The sequence below is a fragment of the Dipteris shenzhenensis genome, chromosome 25, assembly GCF_047967505.1.
Source record: "Dipteris shenzhenensis isolate YYH24624 ecotype China chromosome 25, Dip_SZ_1.0, whole genome shotgun sequence".
Lineage (NCBI taxonomy): Eukaryota > Viridiplantae > Streptophyta > Polypodiopsida > Gleicheniales > Dipteridaceae > Dipteris > Dipteris shenzhenensis.
Window position 1 is genome coordinate 35,003,336 of NC_141620.1, and position 14,323 is coordinate 35,017,658.

The 14,323-nt window shown below is 44.4% G+C and overlaps 1 protein-coding gene across 4 annotated transcripts in view; it reads right to left on the reverse strand.

Annotated features, from left to right (window-relative positions):
• Positions 1 to 14,323, reverse strand: part of LOC147885800 (uncharacterized) — a 48,758-nt gene that overhangs the window by 31,543 nt on the left and 2,892 nt on the right. For 2 of the 4 annotated variants that reach the window (XM_087396584.1, XM_087396586.1), the window contains 2 exons: positions 7,280 to 7,844; positions 110 to 181 (listed from right to left, as the gene is read on the reverse strand). In XM_087396584.1, coding sequence (XP_087252710.1) covers positions 110 to 181; positions 7,280 to 7,816 — 609 coding nt within the window. In that variant the 5' untranslated portion in view covers positions 7,817 to 7,844. Of the gene's footprint in view, positions 1 to 109; positions 182 to 7,279; positions 7,861 to 14,323 lie in introns of all 4 variants that reach the window. The other 2 variants (XM_087396585.1, XM_087396583.1) reach the window with 1 other exon arrangement.

The window sequence follows — 14,323 nt, forward strand, 5'->3', positions numbered from 1 at the left end:
GGAGGTAATGGATAAAGTAGATGTGAGATGTAAGCACTATCTCCCACACAATCACTACATAAAGAGAACATTTTTCTTCAAGCTGTTTGGAAATCGAAATAATGAATACCTCTAGCTCAGCACGAGCACTCATTAAATCCTTCTCAATGGCAATTGCGTCCTCATCAAATTGACGGAGTACCTGAAGGAATACAATATGTTAGGTCTACTCAAAAGAGGTTTTTACAAAAAGGTTAGAAACCCAATTTGAACAAAATTTAGTAGCGATTTAAGGGAATATTAAACTTGAGCAGTAGGAAGACCAAGAGACCTATAAACATTGTCTATCATTTCTTTTGCTATTCTTTTAGTCATTTTAGCATGTAGAATGCCATCTCGGACTCGCCATGTCAAGGAGAGAGCTGAACTGAAAGAGAAGGTGGATGGGATAGATGGGGGCAGAAGGTTGAAGAAAGGAGAGGGCTGGAGAAGAGGATGAAGGGGCTGACAGCCCAATGTACCTTCATGCTTCGCTATCCGTCCCTCGAGAACACCATCGGCAGAGGCGCCACCGAAACGGTTACATGCTCGAAAATCACCAGTGGAGGAAGTGGGGGCACCACATTGAGTTGCGTTGATGACAACCCACTGCTCAGCAAACTCACAGGCATCCCTGTTGATGCCGTGACTGCATGGGAAGAATTAAGGGGAGCAATAGAAGGAAGCACCCCCTGCATGATATGAGGACCTTGACATCTTTGCTTCTTAGCCTCTCGACCAGACGATCCTTCAGCCACATCTTTCAGAGGTCCTCCTTGCTCCAGGGTCAAAACTAGTGCCGTATTTCTTTGAGGAACAGTAGAGTCAAGCTATAATGGAAACAAAACTTTCAGAATCTACCTAATATTTTGATGGGATATCTCAAGGTGTATATGCTGGTCACCCAAACAGTCCACTCCTCGCACACGCTCCTCCTCAAAGACACCACCAAACAGCACCCTAATCCTTCTCTCTGTGTAATGGCTCAACACTCCCTCCGCTCCTCGGGTCTCAAGCCAACCGTGGCTCTGATACTATGTGAGAAGTGCAGCGGAAATTAACGGAAGAGAGAGAGAGAGAGAGAGAGAGAGAGAGAGAGAGCACGTCTCACACACACACCACACTGAGAAGGAGAAAGAAAGAAAGAAAGATGTATTAACGTCCACCGGAGGCGTCGCGGGCCTATGGGACAAAGTGTGCAAAAAAAGTAGACTCATACAAGCCTCAGAGGGTTGGAGCAAAGAGCGCGCTAGGGCCCTTGCTGAGTACTAATCTATGCTAGCAAAAGCATAACCATAACCAGTCAAGCACAAGCTGAATCAATTCGATCTCAGAGCTAGGACTCACAAATCGCCGTCGTTGTGCCCAGTCATCCTCCATGTCCTGTGGTTTAGCTGCCTCCTCCTGCTCTTTGATTCGTTGCGGTGGTGTCTCCTTGTGTTGGCGCATCTCCATCAAATAGAGCCCACTACAGACCTAGTCATGGAAATGGATCAGTCGTGTGAGTGGACCAAAGCCACTCCCTCCACGTAGAGACAGTGGTAGCATCCTCGTATCTCATAGTAGGCTGGGAAAATACATAGAACATGCTCCTCTATCTCAACCGCCCCAGTGTCCATAGCATGCAAATCCTTTGCTCTCTGGGGATACTTACAGCTTTCCCTGCCTCAATCCTCAGCTGATGGGACGAAATTTGCACCTGTCCAATGGCAATCCTCAGAGCATGTGAGACTCCTCTGTCCTCAAGGACTGGGGTCTGATGATGGGATCCCTCCTCCGACACTCTCACAAAGTGGTCGCGATAGAACTGGATCTTGCTAGGAACTCTTGATCCCCTCCCCAAGTCCAAGATGTGTGGAGCTAGAGGAGATCTAACCGTATGATACGGTTGATCTCATCTCGTGGGAACGACTCAAGAGGCGTCCATGCTGTATTGAAAGGGAGCAAGTCTGTCCATATGGATACCATGCTTGGCTTATGGTAAGCCAGGTGGATATATGTGCATACCATGTGTCTACCCTGCCCTCTGCTAGTCGTTTGGATGACTCCAAGGCCATCCTCGGAAGTCTCCAGTGAGGTAAGTCCCAAACTCTATGGATGAGATTCACTGTCTGAAAGATGGCATCAACCTGGAGGGGTGTCATGGCGAACTCTGCCTCTAATATCTCATGTGGGACTGAGGGCTTACACCGAATCATCCTAGACCCCATGATCACCTGTAGCCGCTCAAATTTCCTCCACTTTGCCTTTGGGAGATCGCATCCCTATAAGGGCATTGCATACATGGCAGCCAGCCGCACTAGCGTATCAAAAAAGCCAGCCCTTTGTCGGTGGATTCTGGAAGTGTGCCTAGAAGCACTGCCGCTCTAGTCAAGCCAAAGCACTCTGCCCCCGTGTGAGTCGCGCCTAGGCCGCATGGGTCATCGTGAAGAGGGGTCCTGTGAAGACTGCTCCCAATACGTATAAGACTGTACTATCTCCACTGGCTCATGAAACTGAGTCGAAAGAGCATTGCCCATGACGTGTTGAAGACCATAACCTTGGTCTTCCCACGGTTGACTGTCAAGTCTCTCTCTCTCTGCAAAACACCTCTAGGGCCTCCAGATGTCTCTATAGCCCTTCCACAAAAGACGATTGAAGGACTATGTCATCAACGTATAGCAGTATTTGTATCATGAGGTCGGCCAATTTTGATCCCTCACCTCCTAGGCGGTTGATGAAGGATGTAATCTCATCGATGTAAAGTCTGAAGAGAGTCAATGAGAGGGGGCAACCCTGCTTCACCCTGATCGTGCTCTCAATCCAATCCGATAGACCACCTGGGGCACGAACTCTGCCTCTGACTGGCTCATATAGGCTCATCACCCCCAGATCAGCATCTCCTGTAGTCTCCTGATCATGTGGGAACGTGGGACTGTGTCAAAGGCCTTCCAAATGTTTACGAAGCATGTGTAGACTTTCTGGTGTCTGGACCTTGCCTCCTCAATGATAGCCCTCAGAGTGAAGATGTGATGTAGTGTAGATTGTTGCCTCTTGAATCTTGCCTGCCCTAGTGCCCGTTGTCCCCGTGCCTCTATATGATTGTTGATCTCCCTCTCTAGTACCAATCCATAAATCTTGGCCAGTGTGAGGCCAATCATGAGGGTGTGGTAGTTCTTAGTGTCCATGGGGTCTCCTACTTTGTGTATCAGTTATATTTGTATTTGAATGGTTATGGCCGCTACCTATAATCTTTTATTTAAGGCTCTCAGCAATTGCCGGGTTTTTATAAATGTAAGATCCTCTGTTCAATTTTTGCTCAGTATAAGTTTATAATTTTTATATAACCTATTATCGGACGTAAATGTACATTGTAATATCTTTTGCTCAATTTTCACTCGATAAATTGTACTTTTGCCATCATTTATATTTACTGCAACAAGGACTAAATACCAAGAAATAAGGACTATAATTTTCTTTGTTTATGGCCAAAATGGCGCTAAAATAACTCCAACGACTCCACCGTTGTGGTTGCATGGAGATACAACTAGAAAAATACAATTAAATTTTCAGAAAATGCAATTGACGATATGGCCCTTGAGGGGTTCCCTTTAGGACCAAGGGCCATATCGACATGCCATTTCTGTCTAGTGGCATCCTAGATATTGTATAATGCACGTAGATATGGCCCTTGTCCCTAAAGGGGACCCCTCAAGGGCCGTATCGTCAATTGCATTTTGCTTGGTTGCACAACGGAATACATTTTCCTTGGTACACAAATATATAACTCCAAGAACCAGTGCGGTGGCTTTCATAGATCTCCTCCTGTAATACGTAAAAATAGGTAATGGAGCTATAACTCCAAGAACTAGCGCGGTGGTCTCTCCAAGACAAGCTTGAATTCTTGGCGATGACAAGTGATCATGCCAAAGATTACGCTGAGGCGATGCTCAGAATGATAGATTATGTCTCATTATTACGCCAAAAACTAGTGCGGTGGTCTCTCTAAGCCAACCTATGATTTGCATGGATTGTGGACAAAGAAGCAGCAAAAGGCTGCATGATGACACGTGGTCAAGGCCAGAGACTGCGCTGCGGCGCTGTTCAGAATGATAGATTGCGTCTAATTATTACGATAAGAACCAGTGCGGTGGTCTCTCCAAGCCAACCTTCAATTTTAATGATCTGCATGGGTGCATGCCTAGTGACAGGTGACAAAGCTGCAGCAAAAAGCTGTGTGATAATAAATGATCAGGCAGCGTAGGCCAGAGACTGTGTTGTGCAAAGCAATGCAGAGATGCCATGTGTCGAGCTATGCGGTGTTCTGAACAAATAGATTGCATCTCACCAGGACTTGGCTTGGACAGTGGACTCCTAGCGAAGCAGAGCGCAAGGGTGAGCCCTTGATGTAAAAGCACTTTTTTCCATTGCCAAAAGAATTAAATAAACACCGAAAGGGGCGCCAAAGTGTTTAAGGCCAATCAGTGTCCTTGTGTCTGGTTTCTGAGCCGGCTAGAGCACCGAAAGGGGCGCCAAAGTGTTTGGGGCCAATCAATGTCCTTGTGTCTGGTTTCTGAGCAAGGGCACTCTAGCCTCCCTTTAAGTTTTTTCAAAGGTTGTTTTTCAGTGGTATTTAACTAATGGAAGTACACTAGCTTCCCCTCTAGAATGGGATCCTAAATGTTTATGCCCAGGCTTGCAAAATAGAGAGCTTTTTTGGCACCAACACTAGGACCATAGAGTGACTGGAGGCCACTTCAACAAGCTTGAGTTTGCTAAGGACAAGCTTCAAAGAGAGGCCCCTAGGACTCCGGAGTAGTTCACCTTGTCTATCAAAGGCAGGAACCCTAGGCAAGTGCCGGAGTTCATAAATTACAAGGTAGTCTCAGTTTTTCCTTAAACTTCAGGGCTGCCACAACCTGCAATTACAGAGATTATATTGGAGATTCGTCTTTGCAGCAGGGAGGAGAACGCACATGCATCTTGGGAGACATGATGATGCCCAATCAAAAGACTCCCCCCCCTCCCCCAATGATTCTATGTTTCAAACAGCCCAACAAAGTCTCACCCAAGAGGTGTGAGGACTCTCCTAGGAGGAGGATGTAAGAAACAATACCTTATAGACTTGGACCTTAAAGGACACCCTTCTTACGGTTTGATTCCGGCTCAATGCTAATCTGAACCTACGAATTATATGGTCCTAAGTGCCCATACATTTTTCTAACAGGAACTCAAGCTCAAGCATTGGTACACCCTCCAAGAACTAGAACGGGCACTTCAACGTGACCTTGCTTCCATTGAGAGGCTTAGGAGCAGCAACCAGACTCACCATGGTTAGCTGATATGTGAGTGCACCCAATCCTTTGTAATAGGGAAAAGTATAACTTTCTCTCCTACTAACGGCTGACTGAAATAGAGATAGAACTGTGAAAACCACACACAAAACACATGCTATTGCTGTGGGGGTGCGTGTGTGTTGGAACTGAGGCGGGATTGAGCTGCAATAGCTCCTCTGAAGAGAGTACTTAAGTGTATTACTGAGCCAAAAGGATGATTACAGCTGTAGTAAATGATTAGATATAACTGTAGTGAAGGATTAGATATAACTGTAGTGGAGGAGAGGCATGCCCTGTTGTTGCTGCACCAAAGGCAGGTGTTGAGAAGGAAACCCTGGTTCAAGTCTGATTATCCAAATAGGAGGAATAAGCCTCCTTATATAGGCTGGAACCTAAGCAGACTGACTAGCCCTGTATCTGGCCAACTGCCGTGTGTCCTGGTTGACTGCCAGGTGACTGCTGATCATCAGCAGCCCATACAATCGTCAGCTGCTTCTGGTGTTGTAGCTACTGACCAAGGGGGGATCTATCTTCAGGCCCCCCTCACTGGGAAGGGCTCCCTACTGATGCAGACTTGTTGAGCGTTGGTGGCATCTTCATGGAGGTCCCCCCTCGCTGGGAAGGGCTCCCTACTAATGCAGAGCCTAATGAGTTAAGGAATCTCCTATGTGTTCTAGTAGTGGGTGCATGGCCTTCCCATTGGACCCTGGCTAGGACATGAGGAGAGACATGTCTCGTCACCATTGCTGCATGGCAGTAGACGGGATGTGGGAGAAACTATATCTGCAATGGATTAGTCAACAGGATAGGACTAAAATATTTTCCATTTCTCTGAATAAAGCAAGAAATGGGAAATTTTCCCTTCATACGGACCAGATTATATGTTTTTTAAGTATCACAACTTCACATATACCACTGATCCACCTCCTGTCTTCTCCCCACTGCTTTCTTCTTTTAGACACCAGCATTCATGTTCAACATTGCTCAGAACGATCCCCTATCTTGCACTCATGGAGATGCTGTGAAATTGAGCTTGGCGTGTTTATTTCAATAGGATCCTATTGAGGATTTGATTACTGAGAAGACTGCAAATCAGTTCTCACTCAGTTTGAGTGATTTAAGCTCAAGAATGTTGTCAACGCCTATTTTGTCCCTTTTATTGCATGCTTGCCGTTTAGCACATGCTATTTGCATTTGATACCCTCCAACAAGTGGCTTGTTACGCAACACAAAATCTTGATCACCTTTACCTTGAAGTCTCAACGATGGTCAGAAAGCCTGTTATTTGAACTCATTGCCCATTCCTGCCATTCAGGCTTTCGACCATTGAGAAAACTTTTTTTTAACTTTGGGTTTGTGATGGAGATGGCGTAAAATAAAATTCTCTTAGGCAGGAGATCTGTCATGGAGCCCGCCTAAATATCCAACTCTCTAAGGCAGAGGACTACTCACTGATGTCAAATATGGCAGTTTCCCCTTCATGAGAAAGTACTCACTCTGGAAGATCATAACGGTTCTTTATAGAGAAATGTCTACCAGTTCGAAGCCACAACTGCTGATGAGCCTTGGTAGGTATGTTTTTCAATGAATCTTTAGTGGAGACTGCAGGTCTGAACTATTGAGAAGCTCCTTGGCTGGCAGTACTAGTTCTGGATGGATTGAGACGCCCTAGAGTAAAAGGGCTGCTTGCCCTGAAGATATTCTTTTTGTCTTTCATTTGTGCTGCCTAGTTTCAAAGAAGTCTGTTAAAACCACTTTAACTGTATAGCAGCCTATGTACCCTGAGGAAAAATACAAAAGACAGCACCAGAAGCCATTTATGCTGGCTGTGCATGCAGTTCATTGTTCATGCGAATAAACGACTGTGTATGACTGAAATCCAAAAGTAAAAATCCTTACACAGAGATATACAGGGCACATTACAAAAAAAGATTGAGAGAACTTACACGACTTCCAGAGGCATCTAAACCTTTCATAGTTCGGAAAGCAATCCTATCAAACTCAAAAGCAGCCTCGTCAGCAATGTTGCGCAGATGCTGTGACCTTTCGTCAACAAGTTCTGTCATGCGTGCCTTTCCCACTTGTATCTTTACCATGTCTACTAACATCTGCTGGACTTTTGTGTCACCACTCATGCCATCCCTCCCTGTAGAGCCAGAACCATACATAGACCGGACTGCTTGTCGAGATTTTTTCTCTCCATGCTTGACAAAGACAATAGACTTGAGAGGGTATATAAACATCCCAAGTTGTTGTGAATCCAACAAGTTTTTCGAAGCCATAAACCATGAATTATGCCAGCCTGTTCTTGTCAAGTGAAACTTCCTCTCTCCACAGCAAGCAACAGATCTATCCAAACCACCATAGACCGCCCCGATTTCATTGCACCTGGGGCGACCAACAGGGAACCCTGTGAGACCCGAATCAATTTTGATTGTGGTTGATGCATCCGCAACCACAGCGTGCTGTGTAAATGGCGCCATAAAAGATTTTGGACGTTGAGGTGGCAAACTGAACAAAACAGCATCTGTCAAAACATACATAGCAAATAATAAAAGTCCAAATCAGATGAATCATCAGTAAGAAATGTTCTCTGATTATGTCCTATATCTACTTTTGACACTATGGAGAGCTGCTGATATGGAAACTTAGATCATTGCACATAATAGTTATATAAGCACACGTAAATCAACACATTAACAAAATATTAGATCCTGTAATTTTGCCCACCAGGCAACATTAGGTCCCGTAATTGTGCCCACCATCTTTAAAAGCCACCTGAAATTTCAAAAATAACATGGCATTTGAACCCAACACAGACCGTGCACCATGGCATACATGTTTATTGAAGTATTATTGTCTCTGCTTGCTACCAGAGGCACATGCAGAGAGTAGTCTGGCCTCCATGCAGTCTAGGCAATACTACATACACACGTGTCAATAAATGAAAATCTTATATCAAGCAGATGTGCAAGATGATTATCATGGTACCTGCATCATCCCTAGCCATATTCTGTTTTGTTTTGAGAGCCGGCTTTTCTGTGTAGGCACTTACACCCACCAAACATCTCATGGAGAACTCTTTCCCCCCACCTTATTTATTCGGCGCCACCTCAAGTGTGGACCGTCTGAACCAAATGAAACTCAAAGAGCAGAGAAGATGGCCACGATTGGCACCTTTCCGGTTTTGCCAATTTGTATGGTTGGATTTTAAGTTCCTTTTCTCTGTTAGAGAGCGGAGAAAATACCAGGGCCCGTCAAAACTCAGAAAGCGGAGAAGATACCAGGAACCTAACGGGCCTAGGCATGCGGGACTTGCCTTTGGCCCCCGGGCCTCTAGCTAAAACTCCATAAACCGGCAGGTGCATTCCATAATCATACACTCCATAGTTCAATATCCAGATCATCATTTAAATAGTAGACGTTTTAAATCAAAAGTGCTATTATGACCAGGTCATGCCTTCTGCACAAGATTATGCACTGCTTATTACAACTGCAACCTAATCGGCATATTTGCAGACGTTTATGAATAACTTGGTGGAGAAAAATACTGAAAATCGTGGACTAGATCACCTAAACTTTTTTCTAGACTCTTGAAATCATTGCCTAGCACACTAAGTAGCATAACAGGAAAAAGGCCTCAATTCATCATTATTGACTGCCATAAAATGATATATAACTATCTACCAAAACCAGCAGATAATTCTCTAGATGCACATCCAAAACTCATTTTCATCAAAAAAAGACAACTTCAGCTTCTCTTGCCCAATTCAATATTTATTAATTCTCACTTTCGTTCAACTCTATTAATGTGTGGTATCATAGATAGCTGCAATTCAGATCCAAAGCATCCACCCATATTACCTATTTTGCATCCACCATCTTACACCAGGGTGAAACGCAAGCCTATCCAGTCATGGACCACAATCAAAGCTTGAGAGGGTGTTACCCTAAGCCTCAGGGGATCATAGTTGCCAGACGTTTGGAAACGTGTTTCGATTCAAAATTTTCCCCAAGCGCCTGTTTTACCAAAAATTATATGCCTACTATGTAAGTACACATTCCTGGAATCTAAAATGCATGATTTCATAGAACACTAAGGAACATAGTAGAAAACATTTTAGCAATCTAATATGTTCATACACTTAGAAGTGAGCCCGGGAAGGCGTTTTCCAACAAAGCGTGATGGCGACGGCTCCTTTGACTGTTTTGATTAAAAATAGGGCCAAAAATTGACCTTAGGGCCTTTTGCCCGAAAAACCGCAGCCAAAAAAATGTGTTTTGTATTTCCAAACGTTTGAAAAGGTTTCAGAAAATAAAAAACGCGTTTCATTGCAACTATGACCTGGGGATATTCTGCAGAGTTTAGTGTCAAGGTTCATAAATTATACCTTTTTATAGAAAACAAGTGCAAATTCGAGGGGTGATAGGCTGCAAAGTTGTTCTGCTATTGGCATGATGTGCTGTGATCTGGCATTTGTATCTCATCATTGACCACAATAATCAGTATGACTAATGTGAATGCGATTGGACAAGAGAGGGCTGCACAGTTATATGCGCAGAAATAGTTTCTTTTTGGTGAGGACATAGCAGTCCAAAAATCAATGGAAGGATAACACCGTCTACGTTGAAAGATGCGGACAAATCATAAATTGGCTTGCTACCTGATGAGCAGCCCACTGCTGAAGACGCTTCCACCTCTCACACCAACCATGGCAAAATTGAAAGATCGATCAACATTGGAAGAGAGGAAGGCATAGACCAAGACAATGCTATCGCAAAAGCAACCAAGAGCTTTGAATTGCTTGAAACAACAGACCACCGAATACGATCAAGGAATCTGGTTGAGGCTTGACTGCCAGCCACTTTCCTTCTTTGTATATCTGTCGCATTCGTATATAATAGACAGCATCGTTGTGTCTCTGTGAGCACCAAACCCAAAGCTTTTATCTGGCTCGGGAGAAACTGGATAATGGTTGCAACGAAGTGCCATCAGCGTATCTTCATTCACTGCAGCAAAGTCCGCTGGATGCAGCTTCAGGTATTTTCCCAAGAAGCCGATGATCTCCACCGAGAGAGAGAACATGCTTTTCGTGTACGACTCGCACGCGTAGCTACAAGACACAGGATTATACATTGCGATCATATTCTTCCGTCGAATAGCATGCCTGAAATTCTGTTTTGATGGCCTTTTGGTCTTCTAACCTAATGATTGTTGAATTGTTGTAGGAGGCATTTGAGGTCAATGAGTTCTCTTCTCGATGGGCCAATAATTATGCACATACTGACTACCTGGCTTTAAGAAATCAGATCAGCAGAAACAGCTGTTCTATGGCCTCAAACAATCTTTTCTAAGTCAGATAGCACATCAGACAGAAACTTGAAGACGCAAAACTGACTCCTATTTGGCAAGTTGATTGTAGGAGGCCTCACCCTAAGGTCTAAGCCTTGGAAGCTTCTCTTGCAGCGTGGACTCCTTAGGAACAGCCCTCACACAGATGAATTCTTCCGAGGGCCCCCTTACTAGGAAGGGTTCACCAATGATTAAGACCTCGATGAGGCTTTGGGAGGCACCTTCGAGTGGGTCTCACTCAGTCCAGCCTAGAGTGGATGCAGAGATGAAGCAAGAGCCACTCATTCCCAAGGCTTGTGAAAGGGACTAGCCATGCAGATGAGGATCCACCAGGGCACTGACCAGGAAAGTTCTCCCGGACAAGAGTCCCCCTCACACTTCAATGCTACTACCGCACCCAGTGGCAACACTCCCTGTTTTCTTTAGTATTGGGGGCTTCAACACAAGTCCACCATCCAACTAAGGGACAATTCAGAATGACCTCTTTCTTAATATGCTACCATGGTAGAGGACAGAGTGGTTGGACCACACAAGAAGTCTAGGGCTATCCATGCACTCTTAGCCCACCTCAAAGACCAGGTATAGTCACAACTTTAGCTATGGGAATCCTCTTCTAGAGGTGCAATGGGACCTTGGATGTGGGACCACACTAGAAGTATATGGATATCGGCCCACTCCTAGCCAGCCTCAAAGACCAAGTATAGTGGCGACTCTGGCTATTGAAATCCTCTTCACGAGGTGCAATGAAACTTACAGAGCGGTTGTAGACAAAGCAAATATAAAAGTTCACACAGATTCCCTTTCTTTTCCTACACTGCCCACATTGGCAAGTGCAACATGTCCCAAATCCCAATCAACCCTCCTCTCTAGATTGACACAACTGTGGTCCAATTACCAAAACAAGAGGGGTCTTACTTCTTCTGGTGGCATAACATTAACCCATAGCTTGAGCACGATGGGGAGAAACATTATCTGCCACTACTGCATCACAGGTGTTCAAGACTCGATCCAGCACAACTTAGAGTGATGCTTGGCAGCCTACGAGATTCCAACGTGCACAACCAACATTATCTCGCAAGGAACAAAAAGTGAGTGTTCACTAGGGGGATAGTTACCTTACTCAAAGAGGAAGGTCATGCTTTGCAATTTGAGGTAGAGGAAGCTCCCTAGCCTATGAGAGTGAATTTAATGTGTGCTAGGAGATCACGTAGGTTACTCTGATCACTATGCATTGACCATCTTGCCTACACAAGGATGATGTCAAGGACATAGTGGCCTCAGCGAACAACATATGCTCAATTCGAGAGTTGGGTGATGAAGGTTTTAGGAAAACCTTTCTACAAGACTCGGCTTGCAGGTACTGAAACACCCCTTATAGGTTAGCCAAAGCTAATCTACGGATTCCTACACAATCCTTCATCCTCGAGTTACATGCAACACCACAAGATGTTAGTACACAGAGATAGACACACATGTTGTAGGCTAGTGCATCGCCGCCAATCATTTTTAAGAAGTTTTTGGTCTTCACCATTCTACACTCTCGAAAGATTTCACTAGTATCATTAGGGATTTATAGGCCTCCGTGTATTCTCAGGCTCGGAGGGATCACTCATAAACATCTAACGTAGCATGTTAGTGCACAAAGGGGTATTTTTTTTAAAGGGGGACTTACATGCCATTTACATACACAAGGGGATTTATAACATAGCAACTTAATCAATTACATGAGAAAATGTAGAAAATCAAGAATAGGTGTATTTTTTATACGTGCTTGCTCGCACATGCTGTATGGGGTTTATGAAGAGTAACCATTGTGTTCTCAAGGGGCCCCACTCCCAAGAATGCCCAAATGCCGAGGCTCACACTCATATAGGCATAAGTATCTTAGGTGTCTCAATCTTAAGACTACCCTAATTGTACTGAAGATACATCATGTCCCAAGAGTACATTATATCACCCACCCTTATTTAAAAGACTGAGACATACTATTGCAACCAATCAGCTGTAGTGCCAAACTTGACATTCTGCAAGCGAGCTACCCATGGGTGTAACTCAGCCAACTTGCAAACTGCTAGATCTTCATCAAAATGCAAGAGCTCTAGACACATCAAATTACAAATCCGTGATCAATACTGCGTGCTAGGAACTCAAGCGAGTGAAGGGTAGCAACCATTCTACTAGAATAGTACTTGAAATCAGGAAGGAGAGGGGGGGAGAAGAGTGCACACACACTAGGGCCAGAAATAAGGGCTGGCCCCCGAAGGATTTTATTACAGTGAAAACTTGATACAAAATTAGCTCGCATGGTAGTAAGAAGACAAGAACAAGTCAAATTGTACAAAGAGCATGAAGGCTCTGAAATTATAGCCTAAGAGGCCAGCCATGTTTTTGGCTTTCCCCACAAAAAGCTAGGGATCTTAGCCAATGTAGGCTAGCTGAATTGGAAAGCACAAGCTTTTCCCTAAAACTGGGTGCCCGAATTTGTTGTAGCCGCTTTTCCTCTTTTGAGCCCTTCTTTAATGCTGGTCGCCCACTTAAGTGTGCTTTTCCCCTTAAAATGTGGGTGCCCCTTATGTGGGTGCATTTAGCACTCTTGTCACAAACAAACAAATCAAACACACTTCACCAATTAATTTGTTAGCCAACGGATGTATTTTTGTACTCTGGACTAATACTAGTCCTTTGTGAGCGTCCCCATTATGCACATAAACAACAATAAATAATGAAATGGAAAGTTTCTCTAAGTCAAGTCTCTTGGACCGGAGTCAAAATAAAATGTTTCTTGGGATAAGTACGATTCTGTGACATCCCCTCGCCTTAGAACCAGTTGTCCTCAACTAAAACGCCCACTTAAGTGTGCTTTTCCCCTTAAAATGTGGGTGCCCCTTATGTGGGTGCATTTAGCACTCTTGTCACAAACAAACAAATCAAACACACTTCACCAATTAATTTGTTAACCAACGGATGTATTTTTGTACTCTGGACTAATACTAGTCCTTTGTGAGCGTCCCCACTATGCACATAAACAACAATAAATAATGAAATGGAAAGTTTCTCTAAGTCAACTCTCTTGGACCGAAGTCAAAATAAAATGTTTCTTGGGATAAGTACGATTCTGTGACATCCCCTCAGCTTCAAACCAGTTGTCCTCAACTAAAAAGCCTCTTTATACAATTGCAAAATCTGTGGATACTCTAAGAAAAATCTTCATCCACCCACTTGGCGTCCAATGCCGAATAATTCTTGAACTTTACAAGGTACTTGCAAGTGACCTTGCCTCAGGACCATTCTTTTCTATGTGATACACAATCTGCTCGGGTTGCAAGATCTCCTCCGACCGATGATGCAGGCCCGACTGAGCAGTTTATATGCTGCACTTGCTCGACTAGAGTGGCAGTGCTTCCACTCCCACTTCCACGATCCCCGGACCAAGTCTCTTCCTTTTGATTCCTTGGTCCACGGCCCACCCGACAGGTATGTATGGCAGCCCTTGTTGGGGGACTGATTTATCAGAGGCAAATTGGGCTTGGGTAGAGCCACTCCAGATTCTCTCTTTGTCACAAATGATCCGAAGCAACAAGTCATTGGTCCCCCATCAAATTGTTCAGGCTGAGTTCGGTGCATCCCCAATGCAGCT